The 21,672-nt window shown below is 41.1% G+C and overlaps 1 protein-coding gene across 11 annotated transcripts in view; it reads left to right on the plus strand.

Annotated features, from left to right (window-relative positions):
• The window catches only part of nav2a (neuron navigator 2a), a 252,802-nt gene that overhangs the window by 122,312 nt on the left and 108,818 nt on the right, over window positions 1-21,672 (plus strand). For 6 of the 11 annotated variants that reach the window (XM_021320593.2, XM_036135961.1, XM_036135963.1 and 3 more), the window contains exon 1: window positions 19,870-20,755. The exons of 1 other annotated variant lie outside the window; for it this stretch is intronic. In XM_021320593.2, the coding sequence (XP_021176268.2) occupies window positions 20,540-20,755 (216 nt within the window). In that variant the 5' untranslated portion in view covers window positions 19,870-20,539. Of the gene's footprint in view, window positions 1-19,869; window positions 20,756-21,672 lie in introns of those variants that run through there. 4 more of the 11 variants (XM_036135964.1, XM_036135965.1, XM_021320596.2 and 1 more) reach the window with 1 other exon arrangement.

Here is a 21,672-nt window from a genome sequence, read left to right on the forward strand (position 1 = left end):
TCTTCAAAGTTAAAATATTACATACACCAAGACTACTTTGCAGATGTTGCGTTGCAGTGATTGTAAGGCTCTTCTAAAAGTTAAATCTACAACAGTTAAGCTAAATTAATTCAACATCTGCAAATGCAGCTTTCTTTTGTGACATAATGGCAAAATCAAAAGAAATTCAGCCAAGATATAAGAGAACTCGCACAAATTAGGTTCACCCTTGTGTACAATTGCCTGACTGTGGGTGCCACGTCCGAATGTTCCAACAGCAATAAACACATATAAACAGGGCCGTGATATCCAATCGCCATGCTGTTCAGGAAGGAGACATGCGCTGTGCCAACATCACAATGTTTCGTGTGAAATGTGCCTATGAAGCCCAGAACAAAACCAAAACACCCTACAGGCCCCAGACATCACCTTAACACTCAGAGTTGTAACCTGGCCAGCCAGATTGATAATGTGCAGCTCTCTGGTTCTGCACATTATCAGTCTGGGTCTGCTTCCACTGAATCCATTTGGGGAAAGGAGGGACATTCAGCAGAACATTCTGAGCTGATTGGGCGAAGCGACACGTAGTGCCCGCCTACCTAAGGTTGGTTTTAGCCAATCACGGTATCAAATGAAAACTTAAGCAGCTGGTGTCACTAAAAACCACAAAAAGCTAAACTAATCAAGGCATTTCTTGCTCTTCTTCTTTCAAAGAAGAAATTGTGAATTCTTACCAAGCAGATGTGATAGAAGCAGCTACGCGTGCGACCTCCTGCGCTGCGGCAGCCATGTTTATTTTGGTTCGGCCGTGCACACAGCAGCTCTTGCTTTCGTCGCACCGGTATGTCCCGCCTTAAACCTCAATACTGCAACGTGATTGGCTGTTTTTTGGCTCCGGACACAAACGGTTGAACCCGGAGCGGAACAAGATGGATTCTTGTGTGTTTGTGAACGCACAAATACCGCGAGAATTCGTCTTGCAGGCAAGGTTACCCTTTTTGATAACATGCTAATTTGCCCCAGTTCAGACGTGGGGTCCTCGTGTGTAAAAACATGTATCTATTATTTACATTTTTTTTTTTAATTTCCCTTTTTATGTTTACAAAAAAGTCTTTATTGCCAGCAAAGCTGAACCAAAGTCACATTCTTTGTTTTTGTGCGCTAACTTAGCGATAAAAGCTGATTCTGTGGGGAGAAATGGGACAAAATTCTGAAAAACTGTGGCAAGAAGCTGGTAGAAGATTCCAAAAATATGTGGTACAGTTTTAAAAGCAACTTATACAGTGTACGCAAATAGCTGCTTTCTATTGTATATAGAATAAAATACTCTTTATCGATGTTGAATGACACTGTAGTGTGTAAATGTAATGAAAGGATGCTGGCAGACCATTGACACATTACTCCCAGTCTACTGCTTTACTTACAGTCAATAGTTTGTGGTTCATTGACTGTACTTTCAATAATGGATAAATATGAGATATGAAGCACAGCATAAGTTGTAACCTTGAGGACAACGTACAACGCCTATTTTTGCAGGTTTTAAGCTGTCGTAATTTTCTATAAGAGCAAAAAAGGAAGCTTCCATTCAAGGCCAGTCGGTGCCCTTGAGCGTGTCTCTCCAACTCAGTCTTGCAGAATCATTTGCCCCCTTCTTCCCAACACAAAGATGAGCACTTTCATCCTTTGTGGTTCCTCTTCCCTCTCTTTGGCCTTTGCCACCAGACCGGGGCTCGGTGTTTGCTTTCGGTTTGGCCGTGATTCTCTGCAGACAACAGGATTACCTCGGAGCAGATAGCGGGAGACGTGAAGCGGGTGATTCCCTGACCCCGCACACTGCTGGAGACAGGCTGCTCCCTCTCCCTAAGCTCTTTAAGGGATTGCTCGCTGATACAGAGCACGTCTCCTAATCTGATCTCCAGATTGCTACTGTCAGAAACAATAGAGGTGCTCAGAAAGCAGCATCTGTTGGACAAAAAAAAAAAAAAAAAAAAAACTGGTTAGCTCAACAGTCAGCAAGTTGGTTTGACTTTGGCTGAAATGTATAGTCAAAGACAATGTCATTAAGATCTGAATGTGAATTATGCAGGACTTAATTTTTTATATGCAACAATCTGCTTTCATGTTGAGATAATTCAATATTTGTAATCTTATTTGTAAATCAGCAAAGTCATATCTTACTAATAAAAGTGTTCAGCTCTTAAATGCCACATTTTGCATTTGATGATATGCACCTTTAAAATTGCATTGAAAAGTTAATTTATTTCAGTAAATAAATTCACTAACAAAATAGATTATATAGATTTATACACAGAGTGATGTTTTCAAGCCTATATTTCTGTTAATCATGATGATTTTCCACCTACAATTAATGACACCACATCTAATTTCTTAGATATGAAAATTACATAATGGCAATAAAGTTGCTTTTCTTTAATACAGAAGTGTCGGCCTAAGGAACTTTTAATCTGACAAACAAGTCCTATCAGAGCAGCTGGTCTAATTTATTGGATATGATGGTTACGTTTAATAGTACCCAATCTTGAACCAACCAATGGCAAGTTATCTAAAAAGTAGGACATGAACATCGGAAATGTTAGACCAGAGTAATAAGTGTTGTGAGTCATTCTTTTTTTTTTTTTTTTAAAAAAACATAAAAGGTCATCTTAGCTTCTTTAAAAAAAGTATTGTTCAACAGAAAAGCTTCTTTTAAGGAAAATGTGAAATGTGTTTGATTTGACAGACTTGAATAATGTGGCATCACACAATGATGGTATTTAAAATAATTTAAATGTATATCATCATCATCATCATCATCATCATCATCATCATATTTTATTTAAAACAAAAAAGTAGTTTGAACACCTGGCACGTTTAGTTGTTATATGCTTTTTTTTCATATTTTTACAACTTTTTTTCCATTCTCCTTTTGTAACATAAGTCAGTGGCTGGTTAATTAGTGTAGCTTGCTGCCTAACATTTTTTGTTTACATAAACAGAGATAGCTGGCAATTCATTAGCTGAATTTGTCACTTTTAAGTGAGGAAAAGCTCTCATTCAGCCTGCTGACAGGCAGTGGGCAGCAACCAGTAGGGAGGATGCGGCGCTGCACTGGCTAAGCTCCATCCATCCATCCTGGCTTCTCATTAAAGGGAGGTGTGGCAGATCTTTTTAGAAAAGGAAACTTTTTAAATCCTCCTAACCCTCTGCACTGATAACCAACCCAAGCCTGTGCAGTTGCACAAAATCTCAAGCAGAACAAAAGACGTTCTGTGTTGACGGGTGACATTCTGATGCCATAGATGCAGCGGAGTGAGAAATTTACTGTATATTTTTATATGAAAACATGAAATAGCAGTATTGGGATCTATTCTCCGTCACTTCCTTCTAATCACAAGCATTTCTTTTTTTTTTCTTGCCCTCTATTCGTTAAAGTTTGGAAGTTGTCTTCTAAACGCTGACGCTGAAATTCCTATTTTTGTTGATACGTTTCTACCTGAGCTGTCAGCGAACTGCGGCAACCTTAAAGCATTTTGCACCCTTAACAGAACAAAACTAAATCTGCACTTTGTGTTTACACATTGTTTGCAGAACATTGTGTTTTTTTTCCCTCCCATTTTTATATCATGCCAGCCGCAGTTCTGGTGCTAAGAGCTTATTAGAAACATTGCTTCCAACCTCTGCCAAATTAGAGCCCATAACTGGTGTTCCTTTGCGGTTTGGACTTGGTGCGTTTCCTTTCCCCAAGCTGTTTGGCTTTGAACATCTATCAGTTTTGCTTTCAAAGTTTTGCGTTTTTACAAGATTTCATAAACTTGAGTTTGTAACCCTTTAGATTCCATCAAAGCCTGGAGGCAGGAAATGAGGCCTTTAGCTTAATTTCCTTTCTCCATAAGCAGTTGGCTTATATTGGGGCGTCTATTTGTTATTTATCGTTGGTGGTTATGTTCATTTCCTTTTTGCCCTTAAGGAACTTTGCTGTAAAACTGTAATCCCGCAACTTGTCACCTCTTCCTTTAAGCCTCTGGGTAAAAGGATCACATAAATCTCAGTTAAAGTAGTTGTGTGTCTTCTTTACTTTTATTTAGGATTTGCATGCTGTAAAACAGGCCTTTATTGGTTTTACATCACCCTGCAAACAGCATTGCCGACTGAATGGAAGCAGTGAGTAAAGGAGGAGAACTGAGTGGGCAGCACTTGGCAGGATATTTCAGCTCAGGCTCCCTGCAGGCAGAAGTGGACTATAAACATGATGGGTGGTTCCCCTGCAGATTTTACCCGGTTAACAGCCAAAAGACACCTTATTTACGAGTAAAGTTTCTCACGCTTTCTTCTTGCACACACTCCCAGTCAAAAGTTTGGACTCGCTGTTGTCATTAAATGGCTTTTCCTTGTTTTTATGACTTTGTAGATGCATAGTGAAGACATCAAAACCATGTATCAAAAGTATGCAGTTATGTATGAAACACAGAATTGTGAAATAACTCATAACATCTTGGATATTTTAGCTTTTTCTAAATAGGACTCTCATTGAATGAGAAGGTGAGTGCAAAGCCTTGACTGGTAGCTCATGTTCAGGACTTTATCGTGCAACATCAGGAATTTCTCTGGAGTTTTGCAATGTACCGTATTTTTTTGGACCATATGGCGCACCCGATTATAAGGCTCACTAAATATTCTAAATGTGTAATATCACCCCTTCACGTCCGCAGCCCTCTATCCGTCTCTGTTGGGAGGACAGAGTAGCTGGACTACACTGCCCTGTTTCTAACATAAGGCCAAAATAAACTTAACTTTAGCATTGAATTATCTTACTAGGTTTATTGTTGCTTGCACTTACTCCTGCCTTTCATTAATGCACTTCTAGTTAGACATTACAGTCAGGCAGTCTGGTAGACAGCTCAGGGGTCCTATCAGTGACACAGTGTACCGTAATGCTCCGAATATCCATTGAGCGGAGCGGCTTTGTTGCTAACCAAAGTCGTATTTACATATTTTAACAGATTTTTGAGCCCATTGTACCACATAAAATGAGTCAGTAAGCACAACGGTGATCATAGAAAAGACGCATCTTCAATTTCAAAGAAAATTTAAGGATTTTAAGTGCGCCTTATAGTCCGAAAAATATGGTATGCGTATTTGTTGTTTTATGTCTCGCTTGTTTCTAAATCATGAAGTAGCTTAATATATGTATGAGAACATGGGTCAGTAAAATATATTTCTGTCATCTCTATTTGAGTTGAAACATTTATTGAAATAATAGGAATGAAATTGTTTGATATAAAAGATTAAAATTTATTTGATGTGTTGCACACACAGGTGGTTTCTACTTGATAATTGGGTGATTTCTGAAGCCAACTGGTTGGGGGGGGGGCATATGCTTTACAAAACACACCTTTGAAAAACAATAGCAGGCCATGTATAATGTGTTGATCTGTCACATAAAATCTCAATAAAATACTCTAGAAATTGTGGCTTTAGTGTTATAAAATGTAAAATAAATTCAAGGGATAGGAGTACATCGGAAAGACACTGTATTCAATTAAAAATGCTGCTTTTATATTCTCCATTTACTAACAAGTGCTTTTCTTTTCTTTTTTTTTGCAACCTTCCTGTGTGACGGTCTGACCTTCTTGCTTCAGGTAAGGAATGTTTTTTTTATTTTTTATATATATTCTGGCATGCTTGTTTCAGCGTCCCAAGCCGATTCCTCTGCAGTGCCGTGGCTTTAGATTCAGCTGAATGGGACTTTTGGATAAAAGCCGTGCATCTCCACAGAAGCTTGCATATGTATGCCAGATGGAGAGTTAAACACAGCAAGTGTGGGCGCTGCGGGTTGAATCTTAAAATTTCTGCGCGCGTCGTGCGGCTGAATATGAAAACGCACCTCTGTGCAGCGGCAGAATGAGCCAGCTCGTGCAGATGCTGTTCAGAGGTGAGAGGAAAGCAGAGTCGTGAAGTATGGAGCTCGCATTGTTTGGTAAAAAAAAAAAAAAAGTAAGAATTGCACTTAACGCCAGAGCATCTCGTCTCACTTCACGGCTGTCCTGAACTCTTGCTCTCTGCATTGCTGCTTGATTCTGAGCCAACTGCACAGAAGGTTAAATCACTCTTTCCCTCCCACGGTTGCATTCTCACAGAACACAATTTAAAGATTTCGAGCCACAGTACGCCGTGAATTATATACGCAAGGCTTCATTTAAGTTTTTATTTCTGTATCATTCATCGGAAACACAGAAGACACCCTATCAGTGCGGAAATAACAGCTTACCTCCGTTTCAGTGAGAGCAGCATGGGGTCGTTAACAATATGGGAGGGAAACATATTCAGTTTATGAGACAAGACGCCAGAATTCATGAGTAATAAATGGGAAGAGATTCTATAATAAATATGAAGAGATTCTAGTGATACTTTTGGTAAAACTACAACTTCTCTTTTTTCACAAATATACAGGAGGTTTTCACAAATCCCACGTTTTAGAGAATCTGTAATCAACGCGACTCTTCAATGTATTAAATATATAAAAATGTCATGAATCTCAGACTGTGTTTTAAAGAAGCTGTAATTTGAGTAGAATAACCCAGTATGGGGTTGGCAAGTCTAAATATTTTAGAGTTTGAACCAAAGATGATCAACAGATGGCCTAGTGGTTAGAGCACAGATCTTCGGTCCCAGAGGTTCTGAGTTCAACTCTCACAAGCTGCCATTCTGGGTCCCTGAGCAAGACCCTTAACCCCCAATTGCTCCCCAGGCGCTGCACAGTGGCAGCCCACTGCTCCCCAAGGGGATGGGTTAAGATGCAGAAGTGAATTTCTCCATTGTGAGATCAATAAAGTTCAATTATAATTATTATTATTATGATGATGATCTATATAAACTACTGTCACTCTACTGGATGTGAGGAAAAAGCATTATTTGGATGCTCAGAAAATAGCAGACTCTGCATTTTTCAACTCCAACAGCTAGTGTGTAAACAGAAAAATGCTCGAAGATAACGTTTTCTGGTAAATTACCTAACCATGTCGTCATAGCTGCATGGAGTCCACCAACTTCTTAAGCTGTGAAGTGTTACAGCCCAGGAGGCTTGAACGGCATCCCATAATACCCCTGCATTGGTTTAGGTCTTAGAAACTGTTGTTTTCATATCAGCCCAAAGGTTTTCTGTTGGATTAAGGTTTGGGGATTGGGTTGGGCGCTACATAACATAGTGATGCTGCTCCCTCACTGGTCTTTTTGGTTGTTGTCTTCTTAAAATACTCCTTTCATGAGAATTTTCTCTTTAGTATAAGGCAACATTACCCGTTTAAGTATTTTTTGATATAGCCAAGGTGCTCCATAGTGTATAAATCTGTACACATCCAAATACTGCAGCAGGTATGAGTTGTGGGTTGTTTTCTGACAAAGCTTCTAGTCAGAGTGGCTCATGTTACCCTGAGCTACCCGCTGTAGTTATGCTGCTATAGGCTTAGGCTACTGGAGGACATCAGGGTCTATTTCTCTCACTCTGCTGATTTCTCCTACTGTTCTCCAATTTGCATTGTTTGTTGTTATTTAAACTTTTAAGTTTTTGTTGTTCTTTCATTGTTCTTTCATTTATCTCTTCATAGAAGGTACACCTGGACTGGCGTCCTGTTAGCTGTGACATCATCAGGGGAGGCAGATCATCCTCTATTACCATCTAACATAGAAAGTACTCCTGATCAATGTGAGCTTCTGTGCTTTCTGTGTCTCTGCTCTGTCTTCTCTAAGCCCCAGTGGGTGGAGGCAGATGAGCGTTCACACTGAGCCTGGTTCTGGTTCTGCTGGAGGTTCTCCTCCCTGTTAAAGGGGAGTTTTCCTCTCCACTGTCGCTTCATGCATGCTCAGTATGAGGGATTGCTGCAAAGCCATCAACAATGCAGACGACTGTCCACTGTGGCTCTACGCTCTTTCAGGAGGAGTGAATGCTGCTTGGAGAGACTTGATGCAACCTGAAACTTTCTGACCAACCTGGAGGATCTGATGGAGTCTGACTTTGGAAAGAGCCTTGAGATGACACATATCATGAATTGGCGCTATATAAATAAAATGTAATTGAATTAACGTCTGCATCAGGGAGAAATATGGAATCTTAAAATTGAAAATAACAGCCATAGCTGAAGCTTACTTTAACTGAACTGAACGCTGCTGCTTATGTGTTTAACGCTGATTTCATGCCTGTGGGTAGACAAGTGTTTATTATTAGGCAGATTTTGGGTGTGGTATCTCTTCAGGTTTTATTGCAGTTTAACAGAATGCTCACATTGCACGTTAGAGCCGCTGAATATTTAACAGTTTACATCTGGAACATCTGAGCTGAATGTTTCTGAAAACCTTTCAAGGCTAGAGAGCATGGGAAGCTAAACAAATGCATAAACATATTTGCTATAGATGCTGTGGGAAGATGATGAATTATGCAGTTTCTTAAAGATCATAATAGAAAGCTGAAGTGAGAGTATGCACGTAGATTACAGCCATGCTGCAATAAATGTTGCTTTCCTCCTCCACCCTCTGACTCTTCAAGTAGCCTTCGGTACATAAATAATGCATCAGTGGAAACAATTACCTTAAATAAACTCGAACTTTGTTCAATTTGCATTTTCATTTTGTTTCTCTGTAATCCATTACTGTGCAGTCTGTCGTCTTTAGATAGCATCACTTTTCCTCAGATGCTCCAGCTTCTCTGTGAAGAGGATTGTTTTGGATAAGAAACAACGTTCCCAGCGTGGGAACACGATGTCCAGAGGTTTATGCACCACAGAGAAAACCATCAGAACATGTGCACATTGATGTTAAGAAATGCCATGTTATGCAGATTTTTAGGCCAGTTTGCTCCTCAAAGCATGCCCAGATAATCAGCAGCTGTATGATAATCTATGCAGCTGCCTGTTATTCTGCAAAAAGTGGGGCGCAAATGTCAGGAAGTAGCTTTAGGGAGGTTTGCTGCGATCTACCCAAAGGCGTGTAAGTTACCAGTCCTGTCAAAAACAATTTTTTTTGCTTTTTTAAAGATATTTTTGGAGAAAAGATGGAGGAAACCTGCGTACAGCTATCTTCTCACCAGCTGTGAACAGTTGGGGGTCTGCTGATTCATCCTTGGGGAATTTTTTCAGCCTGCATTTAGTATCAGAACTACAATATATTAGGAAATAATGTAATTTGCAGTCCTTTTAAGTATAAAAATGATACCTGTTGCAAAGAAGACGCATTTTTCTCACGTCTCTGTTTCTCATCTTTCATTAAAACTGCTCTGAAACTCGTTGGGACCGTCATCTGTGGCCGGTGGGTTTCTCCTGTGGTCACGCTGCAGATGCAACATGCTGAATGTATTATTGACATGCAAAGTGAGAGGTTAACAAAAATTACATTTATGACAGTCCCTTCCGATATTATTGTGCACACTGAACTAGAAAGAGTGATTATAGGATTTCTTTAGAGTGGAAAACCATCTTTCAAAAGTGGCATTTAGTCCAGCATAGCAAAGATTGATCCATCCATCCATCCATCCATCCATCCATCCATCCATCCATCCATCCATCCATCCATCCATCCATCCATCCATCCATGGCTGCTCCTCGCTGTAGCGTCTGATCGTTGTTGGGAACAAACTGCTTGAATATTGAACCACTGCTCTGTCACTGACTCCACGATAGACTATTCTAGTTTTTGCAACTTGATTGCGACTTGTAACCTGGCAATTCTTCCAACCTTATCCTTGAATCATCTATTCCTTGGTCAGGTTTTTTTTTTTTTTTTTGTGCTGCCTTTGATTTTTAGAGCTGTTCCATCACCTGCTGCTGTCATTATCTGTCCATCTGATGGCAAGGTGCTGGAAACCTCCCACTGCTGCATTGTGAAAGGGGGGAAAAGTTGATGTGCGAATCTGGATCGTATGGATTGATTTTCCATTAGATGATATGAAATGAAGCTGGAACAAACTGAACTGAAATTCTGAAAGGACACAAACCTTTGTATTGAGCTGTGAAACCTCAAAATTTGAACTGAATCTAAAGTGAACTGCTGCTTTGTTTGTATTTCATGCTTATTTTCTTTATATATATATTTTCTGAATATATTGTTATTATATCAATATATTTACGTTGAAAACACTTAATGCACAACTCTCAACCATATTTTCGTTTGATTGCCTTGAACACCCAGTTTTATGTAGAGCACTCCAGCAATGAAAATAAAATAGTTAAAGACGGAGACTCGAGTGTAACACTCAGACTCAAGTTCCATTTAATCAGCGGTGAAAGTGAGCCGGTAAGTAAGCCACAGCCGGCTGCTAAAGCGAAGGAGTGCATTTAGAACTGTGAGCTATTAGTGGCTCATAACAATCTGTTCATATCTGCTGTAGAAATCCTTGTAATGACTACAAAATGTGCCTGAAAGTGAATTTGTTTTAGATGACTTTGGGTCATGTCAGAACAAAATAAACCTGACTTACTTTCGACATGTTTTTCTCCCGATGTTAAACTACCCGTCTAGTTTTTGTCTTTGAGGCACACACCCTGTCTATTTATAAGACTAGACCTGAAACGTTCCTTTTTGATAAAGCGTGTAGTTACACCGGCTTAGGTTATCCTGGGGTGTCCGCATGGTTTTGTGGCGTTAGGCCGCTGGAGGACAGACAAACCACCAAGGTCCACGTGTCGTTCTTGGCTGTAGCGTAAATCTTAACCTTTATACCAGAGCCACCGGATAGGAAGGAAGAAGTGCAATCCTTTATTATAGAGGTGCAAAGGGAATTATGTCACATGAATCATTTTATGAGTCATTGTATTGTGTATTAAAGTCTACAGTCTAAACACTTGTTGCACATTTAAACAATATTGTCTCATATTTAGCCTCTCATTGAGCTATTCTGCCAAAATAATATGGACTATTATTACTGATTCAAGTCAAGTATTAACATCCTATATGGGAAGATTCCCTTTTTTCTACATTTAAATTATTTTCTAGTTGTTATTATTCATCAAATCAAAGTTTAAAACATTGATTTGCCATCGTGGGTCTTTTCTCCTTTCCTTTTATTATCACTAGCACCTTCTGAGGCTCAATCCGCCGTATGTTCTCGGTTTCGCTTTGTGTCTTGTAACTTTTGGTCTGGTCTGTCTCTCTACTATGTCATACCTTCTCTCTGAAGGGGAAAAAGCAGTAAATGGCTTATTGTTACGGCCGTTGGGGGGTAATTGCTATTAAAGCCTGGGGCTTATGTTACATTTTATTGCAGCACTGTTACAAGGTGCCATTTTAATCTCAACCTATATTGACCATGACCACCAAGGAGCAAAGGCTGCTGCAGTTGAATGTCACATGCTCTCAGGTAGGATACGACGTCTGAGATGTTTAGGTACGGCGGGGTCTTCTGAGCCGGACATTTCCTGAGCACAGAGAGGCATACAGGAGGTCAGACCTGCCAATATTGACTCATTGACATTAGATAGATGATAGGAGCATTCCCCACCACCAGGAAGGGTTGTTGTCCTTTCTTTCACCCTAAGTCATAAAATATTTACTACCACCTCCTTTGTTGACTGAGGTGATGGTGAAAACCGAAAACACGACAGATGACATCGGGTACAGGGCTGCTAGAAGTCTCAGCTGCTTAATTAATTTCAGGGGAACGCGAAAACATGTCGAACATAATGCGTTCACATGGAACTCCGCCTTCAGTTAATGGGCCCTAAACGAGCGCTGGAAGCTTAGTTAGTGCTGGCTAATTTCGCAGACCAGAAATTATATGACGACATGGTTTATTATATCTCCTTTCGCTGAATTTCTTCCACCCCCAGAGCGTTCTACCTCGGATGTAAAGTAGGTCTTCAGGACACGCACACCCCTCGGAGCCGTGGCTGCAGCGGCTTCTCCTTGGTTTCCTTATTTGTCGGCCCAGTTTACTGGAGTGAGACTGTTGTTTGGGTGCCGCTGTCTCCGCTGTCTCCTCTGTCTTGCTTTAACTCTCCGCCTGAGTGTGTGTTGGCTCGTGTTTTTGATCTCAAACCAGGTCATGTAGATTTCGTGCGGCTGAGCTGGGACTTTCACGTGTTGTTGTCATCCTCAGATGAGAACAAAAAAAAAAGGTAGTGCTCAAAGGAAACGCTTTATCTTGGAGGCTTTCAATACTGCACCGTAAACATGCAGATATGTGAAGAAACAGGATTCTCTTCAACAGCGTATTTGGACATATGAATAATGTCAATGCAAACAGCACTTAAAAGGTTGCACTTTATTCAGACATTTTTCCTCAGGATTTTGAAGGAGGTTTGCCTCGTTTGAAGCTCAGGAGTTTAGTTTAGTGTGCTTGAGGTTTTCTAAGTGAGACTGAATACTTTGGTGAGATCTAAGGAGTTGTCTGAGGCTTGAGACAGAACAATGCATCAGGCTGGTAAGGAGCGAAGATGATGAGGGCAATGATGACAGAAATGCTTCTACTTCTCCATCAACATGCTACGATGACCGCCTCAGTTTACTGTGGCGTCTTCTTTAATTTCTTTTTCTGACAATGTATGTTAAGATTTCCTCAACTATTGCCAGATTGTTATTTCCACTGAATTCAGAAGCTGACTAAACTGCCTTCAACATTAATCCCAGCTCAATAAATACAAAGAAAGGATGTGGACAGAGACCCTTGACGACATCAGAAACAGCCGGACCTATGTACGTACATAAAGAGAGCATGAGTAGAACCTGTGGCGTCAGATGTCGCTATGTTCGCAATAATCAGCGGGACATGATCGTCCTTTATAGAGTAATACTGTCAAAAAGACAGATTCCCTTACCAATAAAATTCTGTTAGAAACATTTGTGTCTATATGTCTAAGTCTGCCAGAAAACTGACAAACTCAGTAGGCTAAATCCTCTTGAGGTGCCTTGATATTGGGGCCGACCTACCAAGGTTTGTTTAAATAACGAACATCTGAAATCTCAGTGCGCATGGCCAACACGCTCTCTGTAGACAGCTGTGTGGCACAAATACTGTGGCCCCAAGCTCGGATCTACCAATAAAACGCTGGAAATGCACACATTACGTTTACGTTCTGCTGGATAGTGTGCGACCATCAAGACGAGGCAAATTTATTTGTATAGCAAATTATAGTTCAAGTCAATGCAAAGTGATTTACATGATTAAAACCTTAAAAAATAAAAACAAAATAAAAAAAGGTATAAAAAAGTTGGAATAAAATGTGGCAAAATTGAAACAAAAGAGGAAAATGGAAGCTAAAAGCAAATATTAATCTAGTGTTGGTTGGCCTTGCTAGCTCATTGAAGGATTGATGTGAATCTTTTCTGTTCAATAAATGAACAACATGAGTGAGCCTTTATTTATAAATTTATGAATAAATTACATTTAGCCCACATAAAATGGATGTTCTAGTATTCTGGTTTATGCTAATTTATCAGTTTAATTTCAAATTTCAAAGTCAGGTTGTATGCATCACAAAAGAATGAGTTGCTGCTAATAGGGGTTTAGTTTTTGTGCCTCACTTAACTTATCAGAGCCACTACTAAATAAGACTGTAGTGTCTATTAGTTGCCGGTGAACAAATATGTATTCTGTTGGTCGCTAGTAACACCTTTAGTGAAAATGTCCTTTGTCCAGATGAAATATGATTAAGATTTCAGTAATAAACGTGGGTTTTGCCACTAACGTATGTGGAAAAGCACCTGTTGTCCTCTGTGGACCTTTTTTTTTTCTGATGAACCTTGTAAGAGTGCCTGAAATTACAATTTTGAATGAAAATGTGATCGACTTTACCAAAAAACCTCAACTGTAACTGGGCCTTTCTAAAGGATTGTGATCTAAAACATCCAAAGTAGCTTTGATCACCAACTTTGTGAAAGCAAGCAGTTTGACTTTGGTTCCACTTTGGTCTAAGTGAAGATAGTTTCGGTATCAAGGTGTTGATGGGGAATATGCTTACGCAGTGTGTTTACAAAAAGAGGAAGACGTGGTCGGATCGGTGCAAACATGCATGCTATTGATCTGGGCACTCTGACTCTTAAGTGTTCAGCAGACTGACCGCCTGGGGGAATAAAACGGTTTCTGTGGCAGCTGGCTTTTGTAAACAGCGCTCTGCAGCACCAACCTGAAGGTAAACGTCTAAATAATTTTTTTCCAGAGTGTGGTACAAGTCCTGGATGGAGGGGAGGTCGGGACCGATGATCCTCTCTGCAGACCTAATTTGTTCGTTGTAGTTTGGACCAGTCCTGTTTTGTGGATGAGCTAAATCACAGACTGAATTGATGTGCACAAAAAGAAATAAGGATGCCAGTGTAGAAGATGACCACGATGTCCTGTTCAGAGGAAGTCCAGTCTCTGTTGGGCTTTCTTCTCTGCAAAATCAGACTTAACTAAATTAAAAATAAGTTACAATTTTCTTGAAATGAGTGTATTTGTACTTTATTTAAGTTGGTAAACAAGATGATCTCCCAATGGAATAAGATTTTTGCACTTAAAATAGCAAGAACTCATCTCCATCAACTTATTTCAAGTGCAGTATATCTAATTATCTTATTTTAGGGGTAAAACTACTCATTCCATTGGCAGATAATCTTATTTACCTGCTCAAATCAAGGACAAATACACACATTTCAAGACGATTTTACATATTTTTAGTTCTGTTTTTGCAGTGAGTTCAGTGTCTGTGTGTGAGGGACGTGTAGTTTAGACCCAAATTGGAACCATTCAGGTTGTGTCCGTCTTGTGCCTCGTGTTTGTGTGTCTGTTCGATGCTCCGCCTGAGCAGGAACTCAGATGGAGTGATGGCCTTTGTTGGTGACATTTGACAGGATGATGACAGGATACCTCATGCTGCCCCAAACACCCATTTAGATGCTACACATGCATCCACAGGGCTGCTCAAACACACCCCACATGTGGTGCTGCTGGAGAGACACTGAGGCCCAAATCTACTCGTCGGGCCTCGATCTGATGGATGCACCCTTCTGACACTTGACTCTTTTCCTTTTCATCTTTATCTCCATCCGGTTTCGGGTTTCACAAACAGAAATCTGCCCTTATTTTAGCTGACTAAGGACATTCCCTTAAGATGCATGTGTTATAAATGGGCACAGTGAGTAGAGTCTACACTGTTATTTGTGTGTTTGTCCTTTGACTGCGTGATGTGTTACTTAGCGTTGGTGCAGTCATGCCAAAGCGCTGCTGGGCCTCATGGCCTCAGCTTTTTTTCTCTCTCCCCGCGGTAATGCCGCCTTAAAGAACTGCCACCATTCATTACCACCAAAGGTTTCACCCGTGTGTCGATGTGCACGGGCAGGCTGGGGCGAGGCGTGGGGTGTGCAGGTCAATTCGGCCATCCTGTGGCATCACCGTGGGAATGTCAGCCCGTTGCTCCAGTTAACGGCGCTCGTGTCGGCGAGAGCCCGGTTCTGCTCTGCTGACTCTGCTGATGGAAACAATCAGCGAACCAAATGTGCCAGTGTGTGCGTCCAACGGTTTCATTTGTGATGCACAAACACTGAAATGCTGCCTCCTGAATAGCACTTGGAATGAAGATGATGGACGAAGGTCGATGCCAGCAAACCGAATCCATTTTAATCTCACGCCTATTTTGACCAGATGAATGTGATTCCAGCCTCGGAGGTTAAAAATAACCAACAAGTTGTATCAAATTGATCTTGAAGTGTTTTGACACGTGCACGCCTGACGCTTTCATACCCTGGTCTGGCTGAACACTGTTCAAGCTGCTTTCCTAGTGTGCATAAACCTTATTTATATAGATATAGCGTTTTTCTCAAATAAAAACATTCTGTGCTCGGCTTCTGAGCCTCCTGAAATATTAGATCTCAGAAATCATATTGATCAATATTGATCATTATCAACAAATTCCCAAACATATATTTTAAGTGCAGCCCTGACCATATTATGCTGTTGCTTAGGAACCTATTTTTAGATACAGATACAAACACTGAATTCAAACTCAAATCTTTATTCAACCAAATTTTTACCAAAACTGCCAGTATTTAAAGAAGAAAAAAGAACATGTGCGCCCTGAACTCTTTGAAGGGGGCGGAGCTTGGTCCCTGGGTCTGCGTTGTGATTGGTCGGGAGGATGTAATGACTTTAATATTAACCTATATTGCTAGAACGCAAAAAGAAGTAAAATTGTTATTCTATTGAACTTTTTATTGACCTTTTTTTCTATCATCGATATACGTCTATCGATCAATATATATTGTTATGAATTATCGTCCAGCCCTAGTTTCTAGACACTGGAGTTTTATGTCCAGTAGAAAATTAAACAGATGTGGGGAAAAATTAAAAAAAACCTAATAAGTGTGACTATAATCAATACCTAAAATTCTGGGTAGAAGTATCATAGTTTGTAATTTATTGAAGCAAATAAAAAATACAGTCTTATAAACTCCTCACTTTGTGTTTGTAAAAGTTAACACCTTCATGGGAACCAGAGTTGCAAACGGAAAATAACAATAATTTTGCAAATTAGGCCTGATGGTCTGGACCGGAGTTAAATTTTGAACATTAGTTTGATAAAGTTCCGTCTCAGCAAAATTAACGTTTCGGTTTTTCAAAGTAAATAGCGGGGTGGGGGGGGGATCAACATTTGCAGTCGTAGTGTTTCCACATATTGCATTCTTTAGTAAAGACCACAGTTATCTGATGATAATGCATACTTTCGTTCAAAACAAGGTTTTCCTAGACTGTATTTCATCACTACACGCCACACCATTTTTTTTTAAACACTGTGCATTCGACAGGTCTCAGAAAACACCGGTGCAGATCCAGCTGCACTGGCAGACATGCATATTTAAGCTGCTGCCTATAGGGTTCCTATATAATCTGCGTTGACATGAATCTGACTGCAGCTCACTGAAACGCTCCCCATCTACCCCACATGAATGTTTATTATTCTTTGAAGGAATACAGTATAAACATACAGCAGAGCACAGCGGTGGGTGTCCTACTTATTACTGTCAATACCGCCCATTTACTGCCAAACAAGCTCTATTATTAGACTCCACTGGACTCTCATCAGGTATCTTCAAAGGTTGCAACATAAATCATATTTGACTGCTTTCTTTTCCCCTCCACTCTGCGACGTGCCGCTCTGTGATCCACGTGGGTCTGACATATGTTTATCATCACAGGGGAAGGAAAATAATGGAAATTTCCCTAGCTATGCTACGTATGATTTAGTTTTTTTTTTTTTCCACTAAATGAGAGAATGACATTCGAGGCAGCCAGGGTGGAGTTAATGTATTTTCCTATAGGTTTCAAAGAACTCTGCTGTGGGGTGTTGTCGCCATATGGGTGTTTGGAATCGGGGCGGCACCGTTGCTTTTTTAGTTTTCAACCCTTTACCTAAGCGTGCAGGCATTCAATATAGTTAGTAGCTTCGTCTTAAACAGGAACATTGAAAAGTTATCCCATTGAGAAGAAGAATTTACAGTTTTTTTTTTAAAAATTTATGTTACTGCTTTGGAAAGAACTTGATGGATGGTTTGATTTATTTGGATCCTCAAACCCTTATGTTTCTAAATATGTGGCACTTAACCATAATCAGACATTGGCATTAGCATAATTTGGGATTATCGTAACAGGATTAAGATTACCATACTAAACATGTCCTCCCCTGGATTCCTCCTTCTTCCATGAAGTCGTGACACTTGGTTGTTTAAATGTGTAAAATCTAACAGCTACAGAAAAGACGGACCGAAAAGATTTCCTCATTCTGCACCATAAAACACAAGAGACCAGCTTGGTTTAGGGAGTTCCACTTTCTCGTGCCGCTGACGCTGGTAATTTCTCCTAATTGGTTTTGGTTTGGATTGTTTCTTGTAGGCAGCTGCTGAGTTTGAGATGGCTCCTCTGTCATTATGCGTAAACAGCGATCGCAGAGTAAATTACTGTAAGGCTCTTAGCTGAGCCTGTAGGAAGGCGTTGAGCAGAAACAACACAACAACCCATGCAGATAGTGATGGGAGACAATTGTTACTGTGGTTTTTTGCATAGAGCCAAACAGCAGACATGAAGTTTATTTAAAGAGTGTTTAAAAATGGAACAATAAAATTGTAAGGTGAACTTTGAGTTAAATAAAAAAAAAGTGAGTTTAAAATAGGAAGAGGAAACGCCCACCAACCTGTCAGGGTGTTGCTGTGTCTGTTCTCTATAGAAACCTGGTCACCCTAAGTTGCCCATATTTGCTGCAGTTCTCTATCGTCAGATTTTTGTCTCCAGTGTCCGTGTCGGCTAGAGAAACGTTTAGACTACTTACAAGTGGTCTCTCTGTGTTTATACCCAGAGAAATAGAAAGTCTTGGATTCCTAATAAGAAGTACCCATCTATCCATCATCCTCGACTTATCAGAGCTTATCTTCATGGAGCAACAGGTCCAGGACGGAGCACCAGAGATCCTCTGGCTCATTCTGGGGGATCCCAAGATGTTCCCAGACCAGACAGGAGGTATAGTCCCTCCAGTAAGTTCTGGCTTTATAGTTATCACAATAGTTTTATAAATTTTTTAAGATTCTATCAGTTTACATACAGTCAGAAAGAACAATTCATAATAAACATCGATAACTAATTATTATTAAACATAGCAAAAAAAAAAAAAAAACACTAAACATAGAGTTTTCCTAAGAATTGTAGAACATTATGCATTTAAAAATTTTTTATTATACTACCCTCTTAAGACAGCATGAAACATTTTTTTCATTCTTTGTGAACATTTAAAATCATCTCTCCACTGTCGCTTCATGCATGCTCAGTATGAGGGATTGCTGCAAAGCCATCAACAATGCAGACGACTGTCCACTGTGGCTCTACGCTCTTTCAGGAGGAGTGAATGCTGCTTGGAGAGACTTGATGCAACCTGCTGGGTTTCCTTAGAGAGGAAACTTTCTCACCAACCTGGAGGATCTGATGGAGTCTGACTTTGGACCTGTGCCTTGAGATGACATGTTTCATAAATTGGCGCTATATAAATACAATTTAATTGAATCTAATATATGGTGGTTTTAAACACTATTATTTATTGGTTTGGGTTTGTCGATTTTGCTGGACTTAATTTGTAAATTTCTTGACACTCGACTTTGTGCATGCAGGATGAAAATGGCATCTACATTTTATCCTATCAGGTGGGTCGCTGTGAAAGGCCAGAAGATTTCAATCTGCCTTATGCATTCAGATCAAAATACACGGATATTGCGTTGCAAATTTGCGGTCTCTCTGTTGATGGTTAACATGGGCAGGTAATTTATTTTCTCTGTTCTCTATTTCCTCCTTTTTCTTTTTTCAATTTGAACTTTTCCTATCCTGCTGGGAGTCAGGCTGACCTAACACCAACAATCCAACAATCCAGACCAACAATCCTCTAATTGGCCAGTTTCCTATGTTGAAAAAGGTGCCTCTTAATGAGGAAAGAACAGGATGGAAATACCCAGAAGTAAGTCTGCCAGTTTCAGGCTACCAGTTTTTATAACAGCTCATATAATAGTTTTTTTTAAAAAAAATCCCTCCCTTAATGTCATCATTCATGAGACTACATTAGAGCTGTTAAACTTTTTCTTTGTTTTTTCAAACATAATCTTTGCTTTAAACCATATTAGTGTCAGAAAATTACAAATCTGGTCAAAGGATATGACACATAAGCACTTATTTACCCTATGTTATGTATTTAAAAAAAAATAAAATAGCTCCTGCTGGCAAAGTGGTAAATTCAAGCAGTGTTTTTAAGACTGTGGTTGAGGATAAACGGTTAATTGTGCGAGAGGAGCTGAGCCGAACGGGATAAGAGCGGCAGGCTGGTGAGGACGCCACCGGTGTGTGTTGAGCCTGTCTCCACATATGTCCGTCTGATCTAAGCCACACCTGCTGCTGAGCAGAGAGGGAGAGAGTGCAGCGGAGCGGAGGCTGCTGTGTTTTCAGGCTGCGCTGTCACAAGCGGAGCAGTCGCCGGAGCCAACAGTCGCTGCATCGCTGCTGCCTTTCTGCATCTTTTTTTTTCTGCTCTCGTCTCCCTGAAGAAACTACCGTCCTCCCTTCTGCTCTCCAGAAGCAATCTTGTTATTCACAAGGCTCGGGTGAAGGGGGACTGCTTGGCTTCCTGGGGGATCCTTTGGCTGATTGCTGATTCTCACTCTGAACTAGAGGCGAGGGGAAGGAAGGGGTCTTGTTCGCTGCCACCGGGCAGCTGGGAATTCCTCAAGGTGGGAATTGGGATTTATTTCCTGGCATCCTGACAGATTCCCTCCATTTTACAGAAATCCTTGGACATTTACTCCACTATGTGTGCTGAAGCTGCTTGATAATGGGAAACATGTGGGGATTTGAGGTTTAAACCCCCGCACTGCATGTTTGCAAGGCTCCGGTACTTCTCTGCAGAGATCCAGACGCTGACAAATTGCACCTTAATCAAGACATCCATCAGGTGCACCCCTGTGCTTCTTCCTTCTGGCAACCCCGCGCCGAAGTGAGTTAGCAGAAATTTGTGCCGACAGCCGGGAGGACAGTGGAAGGGGGGGGTGTCTTTTGGTCGTTTGGGGACTGGGGGAGAAGATGCCAGCCATCCTGGTGGCCTCAAAGATGAAGTCAGGACTCCCTAAACCCAAACCAGTCCACAGTGCCCTTCCCATCCCCCAGGCCCCCAGCAGACCGTCAGCTTTAGCTCTGCCTTCAGCGCCTCTCAAGAACCATATCCCCTCGGCGGGCCAGCAGGTGTCCTCAAGACCCCCAAGAAATGCTCCGGAGTCGGAGGCAGCTGGAAACCCTCAGGTCAGGACAACTGCGTCAACACCATCCACACCTGCTAGGTTTTATTCACTCTACTCCGTCATTTTTCTCACAGTTTATTGGTGATTACCCGAATAAGAAAGGCAAATTAAAAGATGTGATAATGGTGCATTTTCATTGTTATGCTTTACTTTGCCATCTCTGACTCAATGTGCTTAATATAATCGGGCCAGGACTAAAACTGTAACGTGTTTAGAATTGGGGGAAAATGCTACGTAACGGTTGTTTCAGTGATTTCCTGAAAGGAAGCCAGGCAGGCTGTGACGGCGCTGTCCAGGCGGGGAGGCATAGCGGGACGTCGGGGCGACTGTTCGGTTGACTTTGGGAAACGTTGGATGTGCGCAGCAAGCACACACGAAAAGGACTGCGATGGCAGGAGGGATCGCTCTCACACCATGTAAGGCAGCGGGGAGAAGGAGCTGTCTCTCCGTCTGTGTTTGTGCACGCCTGCCAACCTGTCCAGTGAGCGTGACGTCGCTCTGAGACGAATCTGGCCGCAGTGCGAGGAGAAGATACAGGGGGCCGGTGTCTCCGGACGCGGGACGAGTTTGACGTTTGTTTTTGTGGCTAATCACATTTTCTCACTGACCTACTTTACATGACTTTCTCCCCTCTGTCCTTTCTCTTCTCCTCCTCCTCCTCCTCCTCATCCCTGTGGTGCTGATGAAGCAGCCCTCGTCACCCTCGGCTATGCTAACCCTCGACCTTTTGGGAACACTGGCAGTGACCTGAATATCGCAGGCATGTGCTGGACTGCATCCAGTCTTACTGTGTGATCTAGTGCTGGAGCGCTGATGTTTTAGTTCTTTTTCCTGATATTTGAGCTATTGGTGTTCACATGAGGCGTTCATTTAGACTTAGACTTAGACTTAGACACTTAGACTTAGACTTAGACTAGA

The sequence above is a fragment of the Fundulus heteroclitus genome, chromosome 4 (genome assembly GCF_011125445.2).
Source record: "Fundulus heteroclitus isolate FHET01 chromosome 4, MU-UCD_Fhet_4.1, whole genome shotgun sequence".
NCBI classification, from domain to species: Eukaryota; Metazoa; Chordata; class Actinopteri; order Cyprinodontiformes; family Fundulidae; genus Fundulus; species Fundulus heteroclitus.